General features: G+C 37.1%; 2 protein-coding genes across 2 annotated transcripts in view; one reads left to right on the top strand and one right to left on the bottom strand.

The window, feature by feature from the left end:
• Nucleotides 1–691: 691 nt before the first annotated feature.
• LOC114363276 (oligosaccharyltransferase complex subunit ostc-A) lies at nt 692–1352 on the bottom strand. The gene is made up of 2 exons (XM_028318958.1): nt 1130–1352; nt 692–1008 (listed from the first exon to the last, which is right to left on the bottom strand). Exons 1-2 carry the CDS (start codon nt 1266–1268, stop codon nt 698–700), a joined length of 450 nt encoding a protein of 149 aa, XP_028174759.1. The 5' UTR covers nt 1269–1352; the 3' UTR covers nt 692–697.
• A 1395-nt stretch (nt 1353–2747) lies between these two features.
• The window catches only part of LOC114363272 (SUN domain-containing ossification factor), an 84068-nt gene continuing 58994 nt past the window's right edge, over nt 2748–27821 (top strand). The window contains 2 exon segments of the mRNA XM_028318952.1: nt 2748–3065; nt 3136–3384. Of these exon segments, the coding sequence (XP_028174753.1) occupies nt 3007–3065; nt 3136–3384 (308 nt within the window). The 5' untranslated portion in view covers nt 2748–3006.

Here is a 27821-nt window from a genome sequence, read left to right on the forward strand (position 1 = left end):
CTCAATGTAATCTCTTAGTAAAAATCTCAATTTTTATGAAATATTGTAATAATAATATGTGACTTCACTTAAGGTCCTATGTCCCCTAGATGGGGCAGACATTACATTTACTGTGAATGCATTTATTTACCTGATGATGTCTTCCTTATTATTTTATTTACAATTATATTAATTATCATAATTTATTAAGTAATCTTTATGTAATATTAATCTCCTAAATTATATTTAACTTTAGTGAAAAAATACACTCGNTATAATGTCACAAGTTTTTAGGATCAATTTGTATTGTAATATTTACTGCCAAATATTTGTTTGAATAAATATTATGTAAGAGCATTGTATACTTTTGTATTTTCTCTGCAATACTTTTATTTTGAGATACCCACAAGTATTTTCTAATCAGCACAGTATTTATTTAAATTCTTTGATTGAATTAGATAATGAGGATCTTTTACTTTCAAATTTCTTGAGTATAAATCAATCATATTTTATTGTAATGATGCTAACAGCATCATTACAGACACAGAAAGTAAAAATCCTTGTACCTACACTAACTCTAATTTGTAGTCTTGACAGGGAGCTAATCAATGATAACAATAAAACATGAACTTATTATAATATAAAATATATTTATCAAACTTATTATAAAAGTCTCAAATAAAAATTTGTGAAAAACACATGCTTATAATTAATGGAATTAATTCTGCAAGTACCCTGGCAGTTTCATACGCATGAAGATCCAGGTTGTGAAGAAAGAGACAAGGATACACAGGAATGCTACGGAGATGAGGAGGATTCGGTTTAGTTTGGGGGTGGATGGATTGTGAGTGCGGTCTAGAATGATGAATCCAAGGCCTCCTAGAGAGAACAGAAAGCTGGATGCAAGTCCTTCCATGATGTACTGTCCATTCACTCTGTTTGGCATGAAAGCTACGGGCCTGCTGTGACCATGCTCGTCGGTAGTTGAGCCAACACTAGGAGGTTCTACGATCACGTCGTAAATTATACCTGCAACAGAGATTTCGGTAAATTACTGATACCATACTTATCTAAATTTATTATTAAATATCTTATTTCAATAGAGTTCAACTAGATTCTTATAGGAAACAGATAAGTTGACGCCACTAACCTCCGGTTACCAAAAAGTACGATAAAAGTACCAGTGAGAAAGTCGTCATGGCTGAAGGTGCTTGAAGCCATGATGGTTTTTTGATCTTTATATTTGGTATTTCAAGAACAGTGAATGGTAATGCAAATAATGCTTCCATTTTTGTAAATTCTAATTTACTATCCGGCAAATCAGAAATCCAAACGATAGCTTGCTGTTGACGTCGATGACATTAATGACAGTTGCCGGTAAACGTTGCGTTGTAGAGATGTGAGTTACTATGAGAGCTAATTCCGGGAACAGGTCTTAAAAATAACAGTGTCTTGGAATAGTTACTTAATTTGTTCCTTTTTAAACTTGACATGTTAATAAATAATACGCTGTGGTTTACTTTATTAACTTTATTTAAAAAAAATAGTCAAAATTAACGAATGGGAAAATAATAGTCATAGTTATTTATCCCATAAACAAATAAATAACTTAAAAAATCTAATTAGTTTCAGATGCAACTCTTAAAGCTAAAAATTAAATAACTATGGGAAAATAATGTTACATATTAAGAAAATTAATTTATAATAAACAATTGTATAATATATTTACAAAAAACTAATAGTTACTTAAAAATTACTTATCGGCGTGTCGGGAGACTTGACCAGCGCTCATTTGGCATGAGAAGCCATTGTGTTCTCCTAAGCTCCTAACTCACGAACGCGAGTACCGCAACGACAGAGATGGGAATGGTTTGTCTTGACGCCAAGTCTAAGAGAAATGGCAAGAGACGTACTCCTGTTAAGCAGAGTCCCGATATTGGATGAAGGAAGAGCATGTAGCCAATAACCGGACTCTGTCTGAAAGACCGCTGGTACTTAGGTAAGCACACTCCGCTGCATTTTCAGAGGCATAGAGAGGTAGGTGGATCGGCTCCTGGGCATGCCCTAGTCCAAGCATTTCTGGCCTCTGCGAGGTGAACCAACTCCACTACCCTTAAAGAAGGGGATAGTAATTTATTAAAAAGTTCGGCTGTACCATACGCAGAGGACAGAAAAGCTGGAAGGGAAATATGCGATATCTGACGTGTGCCTAGCCCTCCGAAACGCACAGGGAGAGAGGCCCGTTTCCAGGTGTTATCGGTAAATGCACAATTTAGAATTTTGTGAAAGTGTCTCTCTGAGCGAACTATCAATGGTTGACAGTAGTCCTGGAAAACGCCAAAATGGGTATTACGTCAATTTATGTTTCGTAATACAATAATTCATACCTTAACTTAATACTATGTATGAGCATGAGTCAATCGTTTTACGTAAATAAATAACTTTGTATTTTATTCAAATCTTTTAATTATGTTAAACGCTACTTTACATTATTGAACCGTTATTTTAATGGAACAGTACAAAGTGACAAGTATTAAAAAATAATTATGCATTGATTTGAAATATCGTTCACTGCATGAAACGGAATACATACCAAAGAGGTTAGCCCACAGATATGGATTAGAGGGTTAGCCAATCCATCTACTTTATTGTACTAAATGTTTACTTTTCATTGGTGCAATTCGGGGGATCAATGAAAACAGTTTCAAATCACCAATCAGCTTCAAGATGAAATGAGCCCTATTTCAGATTACAAAAGACCCCAAAAAATAAAACTGTCATCAGTGTCAAAATTATTCAGCAGTAAAAATTATAAAAAGTTGTTCCCCCATTTTTAACGTTTCTCGTGGAAAACAGCTGGATTTAGCATTACATTAATTAACAAATGTATCAATGAATTAGTAGTTTTAGTAACGTGCTAAATAATGTATGTTATTCGTGTCTGTCGATGATTTTAAGGCCGCTGTGAATATGTGTTAATTTTACGCACAAAATGTACTGTACTGTAGATATTTCACTAATATTACGATGAAGGGTGGACTGTGCTTAATTTATACGTCGTTGCTGACTATTTCAGTGTTGTCTAGGTGAGTGTGTGTCATAGGACATTATTTTTATGATTAGATTCTGTTAGCTAATGTGTTTTTCTTATTGCAGTTGTGCTCTGTTCATTTTGGTGGTGTCTGAGGCTCTTCAGGGTGAGGGTGAAGTGAACTCGCAGGTGGACCTGTCTGGTCTGCACAATGTTAGTAACAAAGTGGGTGGGGTGGACGAGAATGTGCCTCCAAGTTTGCCAGAAGACGCCCCAGGGGAGGGAGACGTCAAGCCCGAAGCGAAGCCCCCACTCGAGGATCACGAGATGACGTTTCCTGACACACTGTCCTTGAACTCAGTGACAACTGATGGGTGAGTTTATGATTTATCATTTATTTTTGATCAGGTTTTGATAATTCCAATAAGTTTCTTATTGGTATCTCATTCAACATTGCAGTAAATATTTCTTGTGCAGGTTTAGTTTATAGGGAATCAAGTGAATCTACTATTTTTTATACTTCATTATTCAAACAAAATAAATGCTGCTGGATGAGTACAAAATTATTAATGAAATTATGACACATATACCTATTTTTTATTTATTTATTACGTATACCTATTGGTATCTAAAAACACATGATACTCCATCACTCATCATGAAATCACATTAATGATAATAACAAGTCAATTCATTGAAAACTTCACAAATAAAATAATTTATTATGATAGGTACCTAGTAGATAATTACCTAAATATAATCTCATTCAGCTGTCAACAGACCTATAAATAATTTTTTTTCCACTGGACATAATAAAATTAAATATGGTTTATGATTCAAAAGTCTTAATTTAAAACTATCCAAATCCATAGTTACATAAATCCATTGGTTGTCATTTTGTCTTAAGCCTGCAAAAGTGAAAGGCAGCATTTTATTTCAACTCGCTGGCCTCCAGACTATTTTCTTTAGCTACCAATAATGGTGAAGCACTGAAACACAATTTATTATACTCAATTACAGAATAGAGATGCAAAATTAAAATAAACACAGAAGTTTAAATACACAGCTAGAATTAATTTATCAGATGTTTGCTTCAAGACAATATCAATATTTGTAATGACAAGAAGATAGATAACAGACAATATAAAGTTACAGGTTCTATTTATTTATTCATCAGGCTGTCCTATGGCCTATTGCTAGAAAATTGTCCTTTTATTATTTTCACCAGGTTGATTACCATGTATTTTGAAGTTTGGATGGCATAACATAAATTTTAAATGCATTTTATGGTACCATTCTCAGCAGTTTGGTTTGGTTTATGCATTATTTAATTCTTTGTGCTTGTCTATTGTAAAAATAAAACAGATTAATTGTCATGCATGTTTGACTTTACTTACTTTCAAGGATATCTTTTATTATTTTCATCACAGGACAGGCATTGACCAGTATAAGAGATTGATATGAATAATACTGTATCTGAATTTGTATGGAAATAACTGGAATAAAAACTGGCTCTGAAATAAAAGTCAAGAATACATAGTTGTTCCTTGGAGCATTGTGTATTGTAATTTGTTTTTTATATCAGCTAAACTACGCCATTAACGGATATCCTTTAGAATTCCATCACTGCTACATTTGAATAACATTAATATGTATTATAGCCTTCTAGAACACTGCTCTTCCCAAGCCAATATACGAGTGGTATCAAGTACTGTGTGACACTATTACTATTATTTTACTGCAGAATGTTTGACTCTTGACAGTTTCTGTACTGAAATTGTTGGCAATTTCATTCTTCAGATACAGTAGTTTACTGACGATTGAAATATCGGCCCTAAAAGCATTGAGGAAACTCCAATAAAACCAATATTCTTTTAATTAGTTAGCTTAAAAATAACCTCTTCTACCTTATTTACTTAGCTAATCATTTGCGGTGCGTTAGACTAATCGAAATAACGGGATGTACTTTCTCCGATTTATATGAATCATAATAGCGCGAGCTAATTTTCACGTAGCGACATCTCTTGGCGTAAATGAGAGATGTTATTTTTTTGTTTTAAAGTACGCAACAAACAAGTAGGATACTGTTTATATTATAGAGTCATCAATGGTACCTGATAACTAAATCTAATAGTTATTGGTTTAATCAGTTATATTATTTATGTTCATAATCTCGCTCATTATTTCAGGATAACGTGTTTTTAACACGATTATAAATAATGGATTTTTTTTATGCATCTATTGTGCACAAATCCGAAAATATTGAAATCGAAAAGTCGTAAAACCCAATATGAATCCAACTCGTGGGCTTTAATAATTACCGCGTTTACATACAACATTGCATCACATTATCACAGTCTTGAAATACATAACAAAAGTCAATAAGGACTAGAGAATACAATCCCGAGCATGTTTTTCAATCCCGGGATTACGGGATTTTTGATGGGTAATCCCGGGATCCCGGGACTATCCCGGGATCAGCCTTATGTGGTATAATTTCTCAAAAGATGTTTTAAATATTGTTAGTTGCAATAATACTAAAATAAAATAAAAAAAATATACAAATCAAAAGCACTATTTAGAATTTCGGAAATAGAATCTTAGAAATATCAAAGCATCCAATATAGCCTGCTTCGTAATTTATTTCCTACAAAAGCAGCCTGATAACACTCGCTCGGGTTATAGAATAAATACTTAAATGCTAATTCTAAGTGATATCCACCCACGAACTCCGCCATTTTCAAACAGGCTCATTTCACGTCTGATACTATTTGTCAAGCCCGATTCACTTTGTAGTTGTACTTCAGGATCTGGGCATTTCATACTCTTATCAATTTTAAGCTGCAACTTTTCCTTTAGTGTCAATTGGGGTTGGGAGGTTTGTGGCATTAGCTCACGTTGTGATCCTGTCTAAGGTCCCGGTCTACGAAAAAGATATTATTAGGGCCGAACCTGTATAGTCCGTATCCGTATCGTACCTTAGATTTGTTTTTTATCGTTATACAGGGTGGAAACGATAAGTGATCTCACTCGATTATTTCTAAACTATACAAGATATCCAAAAACTGGTGGTTACTGATCCTGAAAGTCCTTCACGAGCTCTATCCAACGGTACCAATAACAAGTTACATAATAAACTGGATCTATCCGAAAATTCAAGTTTCCAGCTTCCATACTTTTAGTACTGTCACAGTCATGGCACTCAAGGCTTCATAATATTATAGCAAATAAAGCCTAAAATCAACTTTTCTTTGAATAATTTTAAATAATAATGCAATTTACGAGATCATTAAAATTTTAAGTGTTTATTATTTATTAAAAAAATTAACACTTCTAATATTGTGTGGCTGGCATACATTTAGTATTGAATTTTCGGATAGATCCAGATAATTCTGTAACCTATTACTGATATCGTTTGAAAAAGCTCATGAAGCACTTTTAGGATCAGTAACCAGTTTTTCGATATCTTGTATAGTTTAGAAATAATCGAGCGAGGTCACTTATCGTTTCCAACCTGTATAATTTTATGCTAAGGTAGAATCTAGGCAAGGTCATAGTCAAGGCGCAACGGATCGTAGAATGCAAAATGGACTTGTTTATATCAATCCCGAAAATACCGGGATTAGCCAAGTACAGTTCCGGGATTTTCGGGATCGGAAAAGGGTCGGGATCCCGGGATCCCGGGAATCGGGATCCCGGGATTGTATTCTCTAATAAGGACCCAGAAAATTCCACCAAAAGCCAAAACAAAAATGGACAATGTAACTTATAGTCATTATCATTGTATTCTTTTGTTATACCTATGTATTACAATAAACTGAATACTGTTTCCATTAATGATGCAAGACGCCATTGATATTGCGTGGAAACCATTTTGCTCCGCCATCGGTTGGTTTCAACCGACGTCATCAAATTCGTCTGTATGCTTTTTTGCACACAAACGACCATTTCTACTATCTTTTTGAACAAAGGGCACCCAAGGGCTTTTCCAAGTCGAAAATATGTTGAAATTAGCGTTTGGTCAACAAATGGTCATTCAGACAAGTGACTGTCGCAATCTTACCATAGATATTTGCCACGTCATTGCTTCATGGTGTATTCAGGGTCACAGTAAAAACGAGACGCAGTTCCATTGATTATTTTAACCGCTCGCTATGTAACACCCACCCATCTCACCTTATTTGACCAAACTATTCCTTGGAAAAGTGAGGCCAAATACTTAGGTGTCACCCTCGACCAGAGATTAACGTTCGCTCCGCACCTCAGACGCGTCTTGAGCCGTGCTACCACTACATCCACCGACTCTACCACCTAGTTGGAAGGAAAAGTAAATTGTCACTTAGAAATAAGTTGACAATTTACAAAACCTGCATCCGTCCAGTGTTGACTTACGCCAGTCCGGTGTTTGCTCACACTTCCTGCACAGACCTTAAGAAATTCCAGACCCTCCAAAATAAATTCTTACGCCGAGCCGCGGACGCCCCGTGGTTCGTGCGTAATACGAATCTCCATAGAGATTTCGAGATCCCATCGATTGATCACTTTATGAAAGAAGCCTCTCGCCGCTACTTTGATAAAGCGATCAACCACAAGAACCCTCTTATCGTTAGCGCCGCCACGTATACACCCCAGAAAGATGTCGCTGCCCAATACCGACGACCTAGGCATGTCCTAGACGACCCGGACGATCCTATTACCGAATTTCTGAACACAGACATCACTGCCTTAAGCACGCCAACTACTCCACAACACAGTAGCTCGTTACACCGTACTCGCCGGCGAGTACGAGGCCCTGCTTTCCATTTCGGACGGTACAGACATGTACCGGGCCGGTTCTCCCCTATCCGTCCCCCGGACACGGCCTGAGCCGAGGTCCGAGCCTACCGTGGCGCCCTCAGGCCGCGTCCGTAGTCCCCTCGATCGGGCCCACTAGAGTGAGCCCGCCGTAGGCTGGACTTTGGTCCAACACCGCGGTGGGCAACCCTCTAGTCGGGTTCGCCACTGTTCGGGCGCCTTATGCGCTCGATACGGCCCGATCGCGAACGTTGGTCTGCGACGCACACCGACGATCGCCAAACGGCTAGAGTACCTTCTGTACTCGCCACTCTGCCCGGTGAAGCTGGAAAAGCTCCTCAAGCTACCAGCGCGCGTCCCTTCAAAAAAAAAAAAAAGCTATGTAACAAATTGATACGCTAGTCAAACAATAGGGGGCCCTTCTATTGATCGATTTTAGTATACTTCCTTCTAACAACATCAATGCAATTTATAGATCTTAAAATTAATAGTTAGTTCAGAACCTCTGAAGATGAGTTCGACTTCATATGGTCCTTCTTCTTCTTCTTTTTACTAGCCATTTCTCTTGGGACGTCCACCCACAAGGTGGACCGACGACTTCATAAAGGTAGCAGGAAGGCGTTAGACGCAGGCCTCTAACCGATCAACATGGAGATCATTGGGGGAAGCCTAAGTTCAGCAGTGAAAATGATATGATGATGATGATGACTCCATACTCTGGAGTCGGCTCAAAAGTCCATCTTCCCTATGAATGTAACATTATGGTGATGCAAATAAATATCTGAATCTGAATTAATTTTACTTACAAGGTGTAACAAGTCATCATTTGCTTCCGAATGCAACTCATACCATGTCATTACAACAGCCAAGTCTATTAAAACTGTGTACATTATCATCGTGATCAACAAGACCGATAATAGACCATCTCAACAGGGTTCAGTTAGCAACGATACGACAATGATTCACCGTTTTTACGATTCATTCATTTGAACTTGATTGTTGCCAAAAAATCAGTTACGTATGCGAGACGATCATGTATTATTAAGACGATATTATTGACTCTGTCTGACATAGTCTGTCAGAGTTTTAGATGTTTAGATCTGCTCTGAGCGTTACCATTAATCTTTGTTTGAAATGTTTTGTCTCACGTTGCGCAATCCGAAAGTGCTTACAATGATATCTATTGTTAGATGTCACGTTGAGACTAAGCTAATTTTGATTTTGTAGAGCTTGCTTCTAGAGTAATTAATATTGTTCGCCATTGTGTTTGTCTGTTTCGGTATTACTCCTTTTCTTTTAGCCTTAACCGCTTGGTTACTGGTTTTTTTGAGATTAATGTTTAATAAATAGTACACACTTAATAATAATGATGTTTCATGTGAAAAAATCATCTGCCTCGACTTGACCTTTCGCAGTTTGTTTGTCTGGTAGTTTCCTTAGCAAGAGCATAAAGCGATCAATTATCCTGTAAGCAAAAGCATGTGGGTTCTAGTCAAGTGAAAAATAATGGATTTTTTTTTCGCGTAACTGAATATCAGATACAAAACCAAGAATTTCCTGTTGCCATCATCTTTATTCTGTTTGAGCTCACGCTGACGTACGGTGTATCTTCCTGTACATTAACGTCAGAGTTTTCTTCCCAAAAAGGGATATCCCGAAAGCTCCAGGCTCATGTGGGATCAAATAAACAATTTACAAAGCTTACGAAGTAATCTCTGAACGTGGGCTGTATCAGGTACATGTCAGAGAAAGGTAACAAATTACACATATTGTGAGAGACATTATCCTTTACTCGCTCGACACGAATATCCGCGTTGAACACACGGCTCTTAGGCACAGAACAGACGGTGAAACGCAACTGCAACGAAACTGCAACTGCTAATTACTTTTGAGTTGCATCTAAGTTTCTGCCATAGCGTCCGTTGAAAGACCACACATGATGCGACCAGTTTGAAACTTTCAGTTTCAGTTTCATTCATCAGAATCATCAGAAAGTTGCAGTTTCGTTGCAGTTGCGTTTCACCGTCTGTTCTGGGCCTTACACGTCTTTTGACCTATTTATTGATATTACTTAATTAAATTATGAATAAAGATATACTCGTAGTTAGCATGTTCAACCGGGCATGTAAATTTTTAAGTAATTGTATTCATTTTGTAATAGTTTTCAGTTATTTTTGGGTTTGGAAATGTTTTGGTCTAATTACTCGTTCGTTTGTAAAATGTATTCAATCTTTTGAAGTCTAACTTCTAAATATTTCTTGAAGATCAGTGTTGCGTGATTGCGTGATATTTGAAAGGACAGAGTCGGAGTTCAGTGACCGTCTAGCTAGGCGGTGAAGTTCATTTTAGGTAATACCAGTACGTATGGCGGCCATTTTTATCCAAAAGTCTCGTGCTAGCGTGTTTATCCGACCGTTAAATTGGATGTGTGTGGGACCTTTTGTGGCTATAACATACAACGCTGCGCCCTAGCTTTTGTCGAAGGCCTGAATGACCTAACCGTATTATGCGAAACTGAATACATAAAGGCTGAAAGCCTCTTCTCCAATTTAAATATTTTGCGCAAAACTACATAGATCTTATAAAAGAGGTCTTGCGGTATCTTCACTACAATAAGCTAGGCAAGACATTTAGATAAAATTGAAAGCCAATTTGGCATTATGGCATTCATATATTATCTTGATGATAACCTGTTCCTTGATGTCCATGATTTCTTTCTTAACATTCTTATGAAAAAAGCACTACGTCATCTTTTGTAGCATTCTTGTGAAAGCGCTACGTCATCAAGACAAGTGGACACGTCACACGCATCACGCAATAGGCTCTCGGATCCAAGCCGGTCCACGACCGCCCTTGATCTTGCGGTGGAAATAGAAACTGCGGACTAATCCTCAGATCTGATTGTAGAACGGCCTTCACTTTTTGCAACTTTCGATTTCTGTAGCGCATTTTTTGTTCCACTTGCTAGGTGCTGGTAAACTTATTAATGGCAGAAACGGCGTTCATTTGGTTACTCGAAACATTCGTATACTTGCTATCTTCAAGGATACTTCTTAGAGTTAAATATGGGTGACTTTTCATATTAATTGAGATCTTGGAAGCCCTGGCATGAAAAGAAGTCAAGATTTAGCAATATTTAAATAATTTGAATCGTTTTTTAGATTGTACTCCGTTATTTGTCTTTGTAAACAACGTACATAATAACGCTGACTCACGGCTTTAAATTTCGACAGGTTGACCAATGTTTCCGACTTTTCGTGGCTCAGTAGTCAGAGTAATTTAGTAAACCGGACACTGCGGCAATTGCTCAAACAATAAATTGATACTCCTGTCATAATCACCAGTAACGGATAAGTGGAAATGTTACTACTTGATTGTTTATTCCTGTTGGTCAGTGTGATTGAAAAATATGACCACATGACATTAAAGTTTGTCAGGTGCTCCTACGTATAGAAGCAACTCTTGATCTTGATATGTATTAGCTGATGCAACGCGATGTAGGCGTGACGCGTGAGTGACCTACTTGTGAATCAAGTGTAGTTTGATTCATGAACATCTTATTATCTTTACCGAAATACTTCATTGTGATTATCTTTTCACATATTTTCTAATTTATGGAACCATGACTAATGATATTAATTCAATGAAGGGTAATGAAAGGTAGCTCTTTGAGCTCTACCAGCGCTTTATGACAAACATAATTATGGCAAATGCTGAGGAACAAACTCAACTCAAATGTGCATCGGAATTTTATTTCGTTGATTTTTCTGATTAGTGTCAGCTGTCGTAGTTATTAGCATCATTTGTATGTAACATGATTTGTCAAAACAAGGATGGGGGGGACCTTGGACAGTTTTGGGAAGGTTGCTAATTTGTGGATCAATTTCCTTATGCCAATGTCAGACAGGGTTATCACTATCGTCTGTTATCGGTAGGTCGTCTTTTGCAAAGTAGGTATCCACTTTTGCATACAATTTACGTAAAACGAGAATAAAATTTGTGCATTTTTGGACAAAATAAGTTTAAAAAATGCTATCATCTTTTGGATTATCTGTCTGTGGAATAAGTAGTTAGTAACAATTTGAAATTTTGTATTTTACGTGTCATCATCATGAATATAATTTGAGTTAAGTACCTAAGTCATTTTTGGGAGGCGTTTTCACTTCTCATCGTGATGTGTTAATATTTGTTAACCCTTCATTTGATTTTGTTCACTGGGNAACATACGTAATTATTCTTATTTGCTTGTTCATGTAACAAGTCATCATATGAGTCTAAAATTGCTCAAAATTCAAATCTACTAAAATAAACATGAAAAGGTAGAACTAAAAGTTGTCTGTTAACCTACTTTAGTAACCGTTTGTTCAAACAGAATAAAAACTTTATCACTTAAATGATTGATATAGTAGGTACGATTTAAGGATAAATTGTATAAATAACAGACAAAAATTCCACAAAATAAATAAAATTCCGATAGGGAAAATGTGTAATTGATTACCCATGTTCACTGCAAAGAAAAGTAATGCTATTACAGTGAATTATTGTGAATTGAAACGACATTGTAGGTAATTGGCTGCCTTTGGAGTTCCAGCCAAGTTAATGTCGGCAATAAGATATAATCAATCCATGTTTGGCGCTAATATCAGACGATATTGTAATTTAGTCAAGATACTAAGACTACAAGTTATGGCTCCACTAAAATATTATGAAGTTATTAATGTAGTAATTTGATATTATGAAGTAATTATAGCACTTTCAAGTAGACAACATCATCCGGTCAGTAATTAAAGTCAGAGATATTAAATTGCTGTCGAAATGATAGGAAGAATCAGTCATTCATACCTCAATCAGTTTCGGTAATAAGTGTTGATTACACTACAAATTTTTTTCATATTTCAAACAAAATGTGTGTTTTTTAAATAGGAAAAATTGTTCAGTAACGTGACGTGCGAGATCGACTAGGTATTTTGTTTTACTTAAGCTCTACCGAATGCTTGATCTAGGTTCAATTTAGGCTTTTCTACATAACCCTTCAACAATAGCTAGAAACTTTCCGTACGTTTAATTCTCATTATGGCAGTTGCAGTTGTGTAGTGTCCTACTTGTAGCTTTGTTATTGTAGAGACGACGAACATTTTTTTCTAAAGATTATTTTTCACCTAGATGATCATTTACCTTGGTCGAAACTACGACTGGCATCTCATGTTTTTACACATTTTTTATTGCATTCTCTTGGAATTCCGGATTGTTTACGCACGCAGTTTTTACTTGTCTTATTTTCGGCAACTGGTGCGAAAAACATGATGGATTAGAAGGTCTTTTCTTGTTTGTCAGTTTGTCTAGCTGCTGACATAAAGATTTAAACATCCTTAGTTTGATTTATCAATGTCAGCANTGTCAGCAAGGGTTTTTAGTTTTATATTTTTAGGAAAGATGTGTAATATACTGACTAATCACATTGTCTCTTTGTATCCACGTTACAGTTCTTTAAGTCGGACAAATAGCACCCCTCTGATACGTTTCATCTTGAGAGTTTTTGGAATTTGGGGATTTATTGTAAATCTTTGTGATTCTATTGATTTTGAGAATATGTTCCAATATTCAAGCATCTTTACTAAATATGTTCAAGGAGATTTAAATTTAACCACGCCACCTTATAAATTAAATTCTCACGTCTAAACGTTACACGTTCCAAAATATTAATAAGCGCAACGGATTGCACGTCACACCGCGACGGTCTCTGTAAATACCCGATCGATGTTAGTGTGTGAATGTGTAATAATAAACAGGCAGGCATATTTTTAACCCAGGGCTGTCGTGTCTGCAAATGCTACGTCAATATGGGTATGGGCCCTAGAAACATGATACCATTCCGTGGTGAGAAAAAAATTAAACCATAAGAATTTTATAATTCCCATTACTTTTTTTATGCATAACAAGGCAGGTATTTGACCACAATCATGCTTGCATTCATTGATGCAGTCTAGGATGGTACATATCTGCCCTGTAAGTGCCTATTCACTCTCGCCTTGAAAAGGCCCGTGACTTGTGATGATCTACGGTTTACTTCTGTCTGATAGCTTCTATAAAACTTGTGGTATTGGTATGATACCAAAAAAGCAGTTGTAAGGAAGACTAATTACACCTTTCGAGCTTTAATAACATGCAGTTTACGCGTAGCTAGACTCAGTGGCAACAAGTCTAACAGGCCTCTCTCATTTCCACCGCCGACTACCAGTTTTAATGTAAAATAGCTTTCTGCTCTAGTTTCAAATGGATTTATTTAATAGTTGTTATCAACTCCCTGGCAATATCGTTAAAGTAACGAACTCAGGCGACGCCTGTGGCATTGATATTCATGCGCACGCACATGCGTAGAGCCAATGTCAAACAGATGCTGCAGCCAAATCAAATGTTGGGTCATTGGCGAAATCATGGTTCTCAAAACCAAACCGTCGCCAAAATAAAAGAAGAAGAAGAATGTTGGGTCCAAGAGTCAGTGAAATTTCATCACTACGCTGACACAGGACCTTAGAGTTGTCCCAAATCAAATATTGGGTCATAGAGTCAGTGAAATTTCATCACTACGCTGGCATGGGATCCTAAAGCTGTCCCAGATCAAATGTTGGGTCCAAGAGTCGGTGAAATTTCATCACTATGCCTGCATGGGACCCTAGAGCTGTCCCAGATCAAATGTTGGATCCAAGAGTCAATGGAATTTCATCACTCTGCTGGCATGGGACCCTAGAGCTGTCCCAGATCAAATGTTGGATCCAAGAGTCAGTGAAATTTTATCATCACGCTTGCATGGAGGGTCCAGCTGTCCATGAGCTGTCCTAAATCAAAATAGTCAGTGTTTCATCTCCACACTGACATTGGATTCTAGAGTTATGGTTTTTGGGCTTGTCATCATCATGATCAAGTAGTTTTTGGTCTCCACTCCAGAAGCGACCTCTCTAATTTACCAAAGGAAAATTGATGATTTGACCTACACTACTCACGCTGGCCCATATTTGTTTCTTAGTCGCTATTGACGACGCCCACGGGAAAAGTGTCTACTTAAGGCCGGGTNGATCAAATGTTGGATCCAAGAGTCAGTGGAATTTCATCACTATGCTGGCATGGGACCCTAGAGCTGTCCCAAATCAAATGTCGGATCCAAGAATCAGTGAAATTTCATTACTACCCTTGCATAGGACCTTAGAGATGTCCCAAATCAAAATTTGGATCCAAGAGTCAATGAAATTTTATCACCACGCTTGTATTGAACCCTAAAGTTGTCGCTTTTGGTCTTGTAATTGGGTTTTTCATCATCATAATTCGACCGACGACCCTCACCTCTATCACGACCCTCTCTAATTTACCAAAGGAAAATTGATGATTTGACCTACACTACTCACGCTGGCCCATATTTGTTCCTTAGTCGCTATTGACGACGCCCACGGGAAAAGTGTCTACCTAATAATAAATATTGTAATTTAGGTACTTCACTGATTAGTGTATTAGCTCCAAATGTTATTGCAACAGGGGCCAACCTTTTCCGCGTTCATTTGACAGCAAATATTAATATCTAGCAAATATTGCGCGTTACTCGATTCTGTTGAATGCGAATACAAGATGTTATTGATAGCGTGTTTGCATTTGTTATCACACCGAAATGTTTTGATGATATACCTACGAGTTGAAAATACGACGCAGATGGTATAAGTGAGTGGGATATGACGTATGAAAATTGAAGTATTTGATTAAATATGTATTTATGTTATTTGTAAAAGAGCGAAGCTTCAGGTCGAAAACAAAAATCTCCACGTTCTATTCAGTTTATGACAAGAAAAACAACCTCTCCAAGAGAGCAAGAATTATGAAAGCAAAGACTGTAACGCCCGTATTCTCAAACATTACTATGAGCTCTCACAGTGCGCGTGGACGCACAGGGTGACACATGAACCAATCACAGAGCTCTATTCAACGCTGTGCGTTCGATTTTCTGCTTCACTTAAGCAAGCATCGTCTGTGAATACGGGCGTAACTGTTTAATAAAATTCCAGTAATCCAATCTGGTAACAAGTTCCTATCTCCGATATCCGCCCAGACTATTAAAAGTTGAAGTTAATAGAAAATTCGTAACAATGTTATAAAATCCTCAACACTGTAACTAGCTCGTGCCCCGAGGCCGTTTAATAATCACCTCGATCATTATGGGCTCCCATTATCGATATATTGGCGAGTTTGGAATCGATATCCAACTATGGCGATATCGATATGGCATAGCCGGTGGCTTAGGCCCAGAACAGACGGTGAAACGCAACTGCAAACGAAACTGCAACTGCTAGTTTTTTTTTTAAAGAATTGTAGTAATTTGTTATTACACAAATTACTAATACTCCCGTTAGCCACTCGTACTAAGCTAAATATGCTTGTGTCACGAGTGAGCTCACCACAATAGTCGAGCGGCGGCGGGGACCGAACCCGCGTTCCCCGGATCACGAGTCGGCCAGTCCGACTCCTTCACCGTTCGGCTATCGTGGCTTCAAATGTTACTTTTGAGTTGCATCTAAGTTTCTGCCATAGCGTCCGTTGAGAGACCACACATGGCGCGACCAGTTTGAAACTTTCAGTTTCAGTTTCATTCATCAGAATCATCACAAAGTTGCAGTTTCGTTGCAGTTGCGTTTCACCGTCTGTTCTGGGCCTTAGGGAAAGTGATAATTCAATATTATTCCACTCGTTTTTGCTTAGACTAGTTTTTGCCTTGACGACATGTTTTTCTGAGACTAGCTCTTGTGTTTTTGTATGTGGATGATGTATTGGTGTAGCTGAGATTGACGTTAATAGGGTCTCAACACTCTCAACTAGGGATTATATGGATATGTAGTTTCGGTTATGGATATAGGAATAATATTATTTATACCGGTTTCGGTTACGGTTACGGATATTTTTTTATTTCGGATATCCGAAAGTTTCGATTACGGTTACGGATATCTGTGCTTAAGAATGCAATTTGCAATAGTTGTCCAACACGGTTCATTCACGGCCGCACACTTTACATCAAATAAAAATTAATAATTTGTCTTAGTACTTTTTTTTATAATTGTATTTTTATATTGTACCTACTTTTTTTTTAGTTGTCAAATAAATAATTTTTCTTTCTTTCTAATAAAAAAATAGAGATTGATACTAGATGGCATTATAAAGGTAAATAAGACTGTTATGCCTTTACATTAAAATGCTATACAAAAAACAATTTAAACTTTTGAATTGTTTACGATTTCGGATATTTTTTTATTTCGGATATCAGAAAGTTTCGGTTACGGTTACAGATATCCATAACATCCCTGGTCTCAACACTTGGACGCTTTTTCTCCGTGACGTTGCAAGTTTAAGTCTTTAACATTGTGGTAGTTTTTGTAATGGTATGGTGTTATTTTGCAACATAAGGTCAGAAAAAGTAGCGCTGGTTCGCACACGAATAGTAACTTTATGTTGATATAGCAATTAAGTTAAATAACTTGGATAAAGTAATATTGAAGGGTTAGTCTTTAGTCAAAACGAATAAAATTAATTTATTGTCAATAACTTTGCTTTTTATGAGCATTTTCATTTGTACACTTCCAACTTTGAAATTCAGTCGTAAATTAACAGCCAAGTTGTATTCTAAAATAACATTGGATTTGAGTTACGGCAGCCATGTTCATAAATTTCGTAATTAGTAATAACTAATAAGCCAGCGAAATTATGCTGAACATAATTGAGTGTTAAGTGCGTTTATGATTTTATTAGATAATTAGACTAACGTCTTGAATAAGTGGTATTTCCCCATAAACACTTCATAATCTCGATTTCAAAAGGTGCACGCTCATCGTGAGCATTTGGGTTGCAGTAATCGTTGTAAAATAAAAGACGCGATCACATTTACAATCGCCTTTTCGTTAGGGAAATAGGAATTGCTCTAGAGTAGATTATATACTTACAGGTTTTTCTGTCACTCGATGCTGTCATCTCATATTTAGATCCAAGACTTCACAATGACTTGTTCCTTCTATTCAAAAAAGAATTTCTTTCCTATGCCTAACCAACGCACGCGTAATGAATGCTCGCAAACTAAGTTCCAACAAAACAAATTAAAATTCGAATGCTTAAAATTCGATTAAATCTCAGTCATAGAGTTTTGTAATTGGTCTGTACTGGAATTCAAGGAATCAAATTAATCAATCCTTTACCATCACTTAAAAGCCTAGGAGCACCGATTTTTAGTCGGCCGATAGTTGAACCGATTCCAATTTCTATTAAGAATCAATCGGTGTAATGTACTCACTTCTATACATGCTCATACTGATTGCCCGAACTGCCCGACTAAACTATCGGCCGACGAAAAATCATTGGTCTGCGCCTAGGCTAAATGGTGGTCACTGGTGTCCGCGATTGATTTTAATCCTCTTGACGTTTGTAGGGTAGGAAAATTTCCACCTGAATTTATTTATTTGGCCCAACGGCTGGCAATCTTATGTGACAATACTAGGCAGATATACGACAGCAATAGAAATAGGGATAAGTGTCGTAAACAGCAGCTCTCTAGGCCGTAAATGTCCGTACATTCCGACGATTTAATGTTAAAAGGCATTGGAAGTTTTCGGAGGAAAGTTCTGCTCTGAATATTGACTGAAAATTATTCTGAATAGATAACGGGACTACTCCCACATCTCGTTCCTATCGCTGCAACTCCTGTGTAGCCAGGATCTATAGCTTAACCGCCAAAAACCAACCCAACCAGTGAAGGCCAAATCCTGATGGATATTAAAACTTTTTGGAAAGTCTCACGCCCTGTTTTAGCTGGTAAATAAGTATAATTTGATTGCTATGAAACTGAAACAATGCCATTAGTTTTCCTTGTTCCTTCATTCTATTACCATTTAAAACTCAAAGCTACAGGTAAAGGCGCACTCATAAAATTATACCCGCGCGTAAACGTTGACGATTATCGTCATTGGCAACGATAAAGTTTCATTACGAAAGGCTTTTCCTTGCACAGGCGATGCTTTCAACCTTAATTTTCGCCGATATAAAAGCGACATCTGTTTAATTAATAAACCCATGTTTATTGCTGAAGGAAAGTAAGATCTGTCGAAACCCACTCATTGTTACACCGATGACAATCGCATTAACATTTCCAACAATAACAATTTCTTAACAAGTCCATTAACGTTTTACAGTTATGGCTAATGAAATCGGATCGGCCGGTTGCACCTCTATAAAGTACGAACGACTGCCGGCCGGAATGGAATCGTTATTTACGATTGTTAGGGGGAAAGCGCTCGAGTTGTTAATCCTCTGACCAGCATCGCACAGGCACCGGTGCCCAAACTGTGGGGGAAAACGCATGCCGATTGTCGTGGTAAACAAGCCATCAAAATCGTCATATGACCTCTTGTGTTCTTGTTGGCAGCATCAACTGTGGGGAATCGCATGACGCGGACGGTTGCCGAGTCTTGGGTACATGCGACCATGAGACGTGGCAGCAGAACTACAATGATTGCATAGAGTTAAAAACCGAATTGTTGTTCTTCTTCTCTTACTAGTAAACCTAACAGTGGTGAAACTATTGTTTTCGTCTATGTAGACAAGACAGAAGAGATACATTGGTGGGAAAGAGAGGTGGGAATAGTCCCGAAGACAGGAGAGATAATACCAGTTCGTAACTTCGACTATGTTGTTTTTGATACCGTATGTTATGTTAGAGTAGTCAGAGGGTTAAATTGATCTAAAACGTGTTTCAGTCGACTCAAGTGAAACTATACCATACACTCAAAAAAAATATACAGATAACAAGGACATCAACGGATAAAAAAGGTTCAGTCAAGTTAAAACCTGTAATAAAGTACTTGCACAATACAGCGTTTTTAAAAGCATCACTAAGTGCATTATCAAACTTGCGCACTTACAAAAGAGAGTGCCACTTTGAGCACCACTATCTCGAAGTACCCCACTCACCAGTTTTCACGTATCCAACACGATTTTGAAAGTGAAAAGGTAAACAGTAAACGTAGAGATAATAAATCTTGGTTGCTCTATGTAATTGGCTACATTTGGACGTCACTGTCGGACCGAATCAACTCGGATCAAGTTTTTCACTAACGCTAAGGAGTGTCTACACGTCAAGTACGTAATTAGTAATGTAATGGCCATTAGACCAACTAAGTTTGTAATTTGCATATCAGTCGGATAGTGTCCAGTTTAATGCTCGTTTCGTTTTACTACAAGCGGCAGTGATAAGACTTGGGGTCGTGTTATCAAGTGGTTATTGCATAATAATGCTTTAAATAGTCTATTTGATCGTGAGTTTATATGACCTGTTTAGCTATTCCTCGATTATTATTCGATTTATACATTCTTCTTCAATCGTGTGGGTTGTATTGTACAGTCAACGTCAAAAAGTTGATAACACGTGTTACGAACGATTTGGCTCCTTTGGGCCGAATTATTTGACGCTGACTGTAAATAATAACTGAGGTTACCCTTTCTTTTGGATTTATCTTGTCTTCCGAAATATCCTACACTGTGATAATTCTGGGAATCGAAGCCAGAACCTCGATATTGAGAGGATTATCTTTCATTACCACTGACTCTCCAAGTATGATAAATAATTGTCAATATTAAATACGACCCAACCGAACATATTCCATGTTCGTGTATTCAGTTTGTTAGTAAAACACAATGGACATTTTATGGGTTCTATTAATTAGTAATTTCTAAAATTTATGGCCTCTCATAATTAATATACGATTATTTGGTTTCTAAACTTTTCCCACAATAGACGTCGTTTGACGTAAAATTACTGAAAGCTATTAATATGTGCTTATAGATTACATATTAGATAATGTACAGATAGGTATAAAACAATCAGTGTCAGATAGGAATACGTGAGGACGACTGCGTTATCAAAATAAACCCTGAGGCATTTAATGTCACTGTGATAGGTGCTATTTTTTAATATTTCAAAATTTACCTCCCTTCTATGTTCTTTATCTAAGAATTGCCAATAGATGGACAAAAGCAGATAAGCAGAAAACATAGCAGATAAGTTTACTACATCAAAATGTGGTAGGTACATTCATGTTAGTTTAGCATGTTTAAGAGCAAAATATTTGACGATTTGTAAGTTACTACATATTTATTATTCTACACAAATAAAGACATTTTGACTTTGACTTAGTTCCTTCTCCTTTTAGCATTTTGTAAGGTCGTCAAACTTGTTTTTAAAACAAATGAAGTTCATTTGTTTGTTTTTAATAAACAAACAAGAATACAGAAAAAGAAAACAAAAAATAAACTTGATTCGAATGTTAATACCTGTTTTTTTTTTTTGGAAAAAACTGTAACTGGCCAGTAATATGACATTAATTTTATTAGAAGCTACGAGTAAAACCTCAGTAAAGTCTACTCTCTCTTCGCCAGGTGTTTTGCACTGTTTGCAAACATCGAACGCAGTTTTTATAGCAAAATAATCGTCTGCCAGTAAAATAAAGTGCGCAACTCCGTTTAAGTGGTGTAATAATGAGTTAACGGCAATTAAGTACCAGCTGCAGTAAAGAAATACGAATATGACGGTGCTTTCATGTAATGAGAGGTGTAAAACAAAGATATTAATTATTTTTTCATAATTTATATGATTTTTCATATTTCAAGTAATTCGTGTTGAATCTCAAATAATAAAGTTTTTATAAGCCTATATTTGGAAACCTGAAATCTTTTTCAGTAGACTTATCATGAATTATTACCACCGACTTTTAGTCGGCCGATAGTTGGGCCCGATTTTAATTTGTATGAAGAATCTATCGGTGATTACACACATTAGTGTGCACGTTCATATATCTCCATACTTATTATCCGCCAACTAAAGTCGGTGGTCTGCGACTAGGTTTAATGCCAGTAGATTTCGTGTAGCGAAATTTTCCTAAATTTTTCCGGGTTTTCCTACATTATTTGAACAGGGCGGTTTCTGCTGTTAGTTTTAATCCCACCACTACCCAAGTGTAACATTCAAGTGTAACAATATCAAATAATTATGTGCACTCGCGGCTGGTGGCCATAAATTTCCCTTGTTGCCTGACTTTGTCCCTCACTTTCGCAGCGAGTAGGTGTTGACGATTATAAATAGTGTACGGCAGCGGACCGCTTTTCCCGCGCATACACAATATTGCAGGGGTGCTCAATGATCGGTCGCAATGGGTAACAATGGCGGAAAAGCCTATTTATTGTATATTAATACATTCTTTCGATTTGGTTTCGGTTAGCGGTTAATACGGCATTTTGTAAAAGGGTAATTTTGAGTACAGTTGAAATACAGACGCCAGCATATCAAACTAAAACTGGCAAATATTTAGTTGTAATAGGAGCTCTTTTTCAACAAAAATGGGTAGTCTGATATGCAGTCATCCGTACCTATATAAATATTTTCAAGAGCTTCGTCTGACACTCTGAAGACACAACTTTTTTTTAATCTGCCGAGATCGTCGCTCTTCATTTATATTACACAACAAAATTATTAGATTTGAACTTGATCCAGTTATCACACTATTTAATTTTACCCAATCCATCTTTATGTATGTTCCATCTGTCAGAATTTTATATGTAATTACAGTGTAATTAGTGTTTTTTTACGGAATTTTTAACGTCGATAAAATTGTAGAGCGCCAACAGACCAAAGTTGACTAGCCCTGCATCACTGCGTTTGCATACTGCCGCTGAAACGTGTTTGTTTTGCTCTCTTGCTTGATGTTTGCATTTCCCTTATTTTGTATTTCAAATACACTAATTAACGGTCTTTCCAATTTATTATTTTCGGGGAAGAAAAATCACTTATCTATGAACACAGTAAAAATAATGATCAAATCATCTTGCTTATTCTTCGCATTAACATTTTGTTTCTTTACGTCTTACCTATACATCTTTTACTAACTTATAATGTCATGTCATGCACTAAATAATAATCCCTTGATATCTGGTTTTGGTAAATAGATACTTCACCTTGAATTTTAACCCAGTAAATATGAACACTGAAAACTCAACTGAATGTCTATCTTATCATCATAATATGTAGCTTTGCTTAGTTTTCCTAAACTTAGGAACGATTAGGCCTAATTATTCTTTTAAGATTAATTTTAACTATTGTTTTGTCAACGTATATTTCTGCTAATCTATACTTACGAGCAAAAGTATGGAATCACCCCTTTGTCTTCCGTGCGGTCTTAAGAACTGAATGACTATGTATGTATTGTTGTAAATGATAGACTAAAACAAAGTTCCAATTTTGAACCGGTAAGTTAATAGTTTTCAAAATACTTAAGTTTTCGTCCACTATATCAAGCGATTTACGAAATTCCCTTGCATCTTTAGATTTAAACTCAATATTAAGGATTTCGCGCCAACAAGTAAAAGCAAGATCGCGTTTATTTTTATACCTGCCGCATAAGGCTTGGTACGCATCATTATAATGCTCGTGAGTTAATGGGAATGCTTTAACTATGGACAATGCGTCGCCGCTAAGAGATGATACCAAATAGTGAAACCTTTCCGTGTCGGTGAGTGAAGATGAATTGTGAATTAAAGCGTTAAAAGCGTTAAATCATAAGAACTAAATGACTAATAGAAGATCAATAAAAATGGTACCATTTTAAAGGTGATTTTATAAAGTTAAAATTGATACCATAGATACATATATCTCATTTTTATTTATCTTCTATTAGCCATTTAGTTCTTATGATCGCTCAGAATAAATAGGGTGATTCCATATTTTTGCACGCAAGTGTATTTGCGTATGTCAAATATTGCGTTTGCCGAACATCGGCGCGCGCGCATACACTTTCTACGCGAAGCCTTCAACAAATAATTTGCTTGGAGAATCGGTATTGCATAGGATTTCATTACTTTAAGTCCAGTTGCGTATTATAATAATTACCAATCTTGGAAAGTAAAGTTTGTATTATTTTGTAAAGTTATTTTTACCTTGGATTTAAATAATGATGTGATGATAATTTAAGTTTTTTCTTTTTCGGATGCTTGAATCCTCGTTCGTATTATTCTCGGCTTGTATTCTAATAGCATACTTATATTGGAATATTCGCTGTAGTTATACTTGTTATACTCTTGATCCCGTTTCAGTTTAACTGGCGCTTTTCTGGATTAAATCCTTCCTTCCTTCTAAATTTGGAGCACCCAAGACTTAACTCCATTCACATTCAATATTAACGTTAGAAAGTTGCCTGATTCTGTTGAGTACCTACTCGTATAATTCCCTTGTCAATACCTGGAGTGGGTGTTTCGGTATTTAATGTCATTGGATTTGCAACAGCTAATTCCACTCCAGCATTCCAGCGGGCCATTCCAGCGGGCCATTCCAGCGGTGGTCTATTGTCGGACAGCGCGATTGAAACCCAATAAACTACAATGGTTATTAGTAATAACTTTGCCGATATTGCGACATTAATTTATAAAACAATTTGTAGGTTTGATAATGGGAATATAACAGTTGTGTGTAGAAGTACCGTCTCTAATAAAGTTCTTGTTCAAAATCCAATGCATTTTATAAATTTCTCGGGGTCTTTTCTTTAAGAATGTTTGTAACTCTATCATCTTACGGCCCGGTTTCCACCAAGACGAGGCAGATAAGTGTTTTGAATAACTAGATTTCCTAGTTTCCTAAATAATGAAATCTTTGTTTTTCAAAATGCTTCTCCGCTCCGCTCTGCCTTGATGGAAACCCGGCCTTACCCGTTATTACCTACAAATATTTTGAGAGGCATGTGGAGTCCGGTAATTAACAATGTAATTTATGGAGATCAAGGGCAAGATCATTCAAATGGCTTATTCATTTTTCTTGTAGGAAAAAGAAAACAATAATACATTAACTCATCCTCGCATGTAGCATTTGCGTGTTTCCCGCGTTTATTTATGACGTGATTTATTATATGCTCACTGAGCAACGGTATTACTGTCCCTTTCTACGTTGCATGCAATGGTATGCCTAAATCGAGGTTTAATTTTCCCCAGTACTTATTAGGTTGTTTGATAGCTAGCCGATGGTAAATAACGATACCGCGGTATCGGCTTACAGAGTTGTAAAGTATGTTTGTTGGCATTGAATTATCTTAACGCAACTTTCACAGATATTTGTATGTATTATAGAATGAAACATTAAATCATGTGAACAACTGGCCATTTAAGGTCCACGACTCTATTGTTCTTCTTTTCCCATCGGGTCCATGAAATTTTAAAATATACTAAGAAAATGCTTTTTATTTTTCATCGTCATCATCATTATTTCAGTCATAGGACGTCCATTGGTGAACGTAGGCCTCCCCCAATGATTTTCACAAAGGCTGGATGGTAGCGGCCTGAATCCAGCGCCTTCCTACCTTTATGAGGTCGTCAGTCCATCTCGTCCTACGCTGCGCTTTTCGGTACGTGGCCTCCACTCCATAACCATGCTGCCTCATCGGCCGTCAGTTCTGCGTTTTTATTTTTAATGTCGTGAAACTCTCTCGGACCTATTGGGAATCAAAGTATGAACTTACATTTTTTGAAAACAACAGAGCTGTGGATCTTAGTGAATAAGTCCATTTATGTTGCTTTGATGTCATCTAATTCTAGATCGTATGATTAAGTTTTCTACTTAATTTTCTTGCTACACACGCTAGTAGACACTGTCTTAAAGGTTAGTCGTGCTTATCAGAAAATCGCATCATTTTACATAAGATGCCCAACGTCGTTATGTAAAAAGGGCGTCATTTATGATAGGTACTTGTTACAAAGGTGTTACAATTCTGTTATGTAGAAAAAGAAACTTGCAAACCAAAAAATTACATCATGAATAATTTCTAATTGTTGTAATTATTTTCGTCACATTATTAAAAAATATGCGCATAGATTTAGTTTCGTTATGCGCATTAATTATATTTAACAATATTAACTAACTGTTGCAATTAGCTAAAGTGCAACGTAGGTGTTATAATATCAAAATATAATTCAAAATCAAAATCTATCAGGAAATTCGTCACTTTATTAAATGTATCTCTTTAAGCCCCGCGAAATAAGACATAATTGAAATAAATTGTTACCCGCAGTCTTATGCGACCCCTTAGAGTTTGACGGGATAAAGACCATACATTCTCACTTATTCACTCGTACTTAACAATAATAAACATGAGGAGGAAACCTGTTTATTTGCATGCTTACTAAAATCACCAAGAGAACAAATCCCTAACGTACCGAGTCATATGATATCCGACAGCGAGATTTCCATCGGTTACCGAGAACACGGGGTTAAATCGAAATAGCAATTAATTAACAGTTAGTTAAAGCAGTGAAAACGTTCATTTAGCATCTCTAATGTGGATAATTGCGGTTAAACGACGTTCGAATCGATGGCCCTGGGAAATTATCCCACTGGCGGCATCTTTGATTCGGTAGTAGTTTTCAGGCCTGGTAAACAGGGTGAAAACTAGAAACTAGAGTAAAACATGGGCATAATTAGCATTTAGCATAAACAGGGCAATCTAAATAAAACCGTTTAGAAGGGCTTATTCTATTGAAACTGTGGTTTTGAATATGCTATCAAGCCTATTGAAAGAGTCGAAAAATTTGAAGAAAAATGGTACAATCTTAAATTGCATTATTGCTAATACCCCCTGGCGTCGCGCAATCAGATTAAAAGTCATATCTCCGATTATAATATACTTACGAGGAAAATTCTAAAGAGGATTATGATAGTTGATTACGTAAATTGATGACAGCCAGTAAATTTCAAATTTGCATTAAATCAACAGGTCAAAATATCGTCGTTTGATCCAGGCACGGTTAAGTCGTAACTCGCAGTTGTAACATGATCGGGCTACGTAACCGCGTTAATGGCCCAATCGCCGGGTGCTTATATGTTAAACGTGTACCATATCTGATATCTGACAAAAGCTTATTAAATTGCGAGTTCTACCGCGTTTTGATATTAATCGCCTTCATGTGCGACCCGATGTTATCCCAACGCGGAACCTCTTACGTCAGGGGTTCCCAATCTTTTTCATTCCGCGGCGCAATTACAAATTTAGTATTTTGTCACAGCGCCCTATCCTTTGAAAAAGATACAGTCCAAAGACGAGCTGGTAAAAACGTGGGAGGGGTAGGGTATCAAGGTCTCGACAAGGGGCCTCGAGGGCCGATTTACGAGGACCTGTGGCGCCGGCGTACTTACCAGTGTCCAGTACGCCGTTAGCGGACGACCAGAGGGGAACCACCGTTCCCCTCAAAGCCGGAGGGGCTCGGCCAAGAGCGAGACGTAGCCTGAGACGGAGCCGCAGACGAATGCCCAATTTTTTGGACAATAACTCGCGGCTTCGTTCAATGGCCCCGGAGGACACCGTCGGGTTTTAGTGGGTAGGCCTCGCCCTCCTGGCGGGGAGAGTCCCACATAACCCACTGACTGTCCCCATCAGCCAGTGGGTATGCGCAAAGCATTTCCCGACGCAAAAAAAGGGTAGGGTATCAAGATCAACGGCTTTCAAGCGCCTACACGATAAAGGATTGACTCACGGCGCCCCTCTTTACTTTCAACGGTGTACCAGGACGCCGCGGAGCACACTTTGGGAACCCCTGTCTTACGTCACTGCTGCCTGCACTGGTATCGTGGAACTGGTCGATCCTGTCATTAGCGTGCTCTATCCATTTCCCGAATCAGTTGAAAGAGCTCGGCTAATCTCACACTTATTGAATCACTCGGGGGCACCGCGAATCGTTTTCCAATCAGTCCAGTCAACTACTGACTCGCATTTATATGAAGCTGTGTCCAGAAGAGGGATCAAGCTAGGGATAATTTGTATGAAAGTAGCTTAGATATTGAGTTAGGTATATATTATTGAAGAATTTTAATAAAATACGAATTAGCTTAGTTTTTGACATACGTAACATACAGACCAAAAGCAATAATTTTGAACTTACTCTCTAATTATTGACTCTATTAGCCAAATCATAG

Source organism: Ostrinia furnacalis, unplaced genomic scaffold, assembly GCF_004193835.3.
Source record: "Ostrinia furnacalis isolate ACB-3 unplaced genomic scaffold, ASM419383v2 OfSCF7055, whole genome shotgun sequence".
Classification (NCBI taxonomy): Eukaryota; Metazoa; Arthropoda; class Insecta; order Lepidoptera; family Crambidae; genus Ostrinia; species Ostrinia furnacalis.

Bases quoted from the DNA above. Each gene is read 5' to 3' on its own strand.
- LOC114363276 (XM_028318958.1), bottom strand. From the start codon at position 1,268: ATGGAAGCATTATTTGCATTACCATTCACTGTTCTTGAAATACCAAAT. The intron at 1,009-1,129 runs GTTAGTGGCGTC...TCTCTGTTGCAG, and splicing joins GTACTTTTTGGTAACCGGAG to GTATAATTTACGACGTGATC.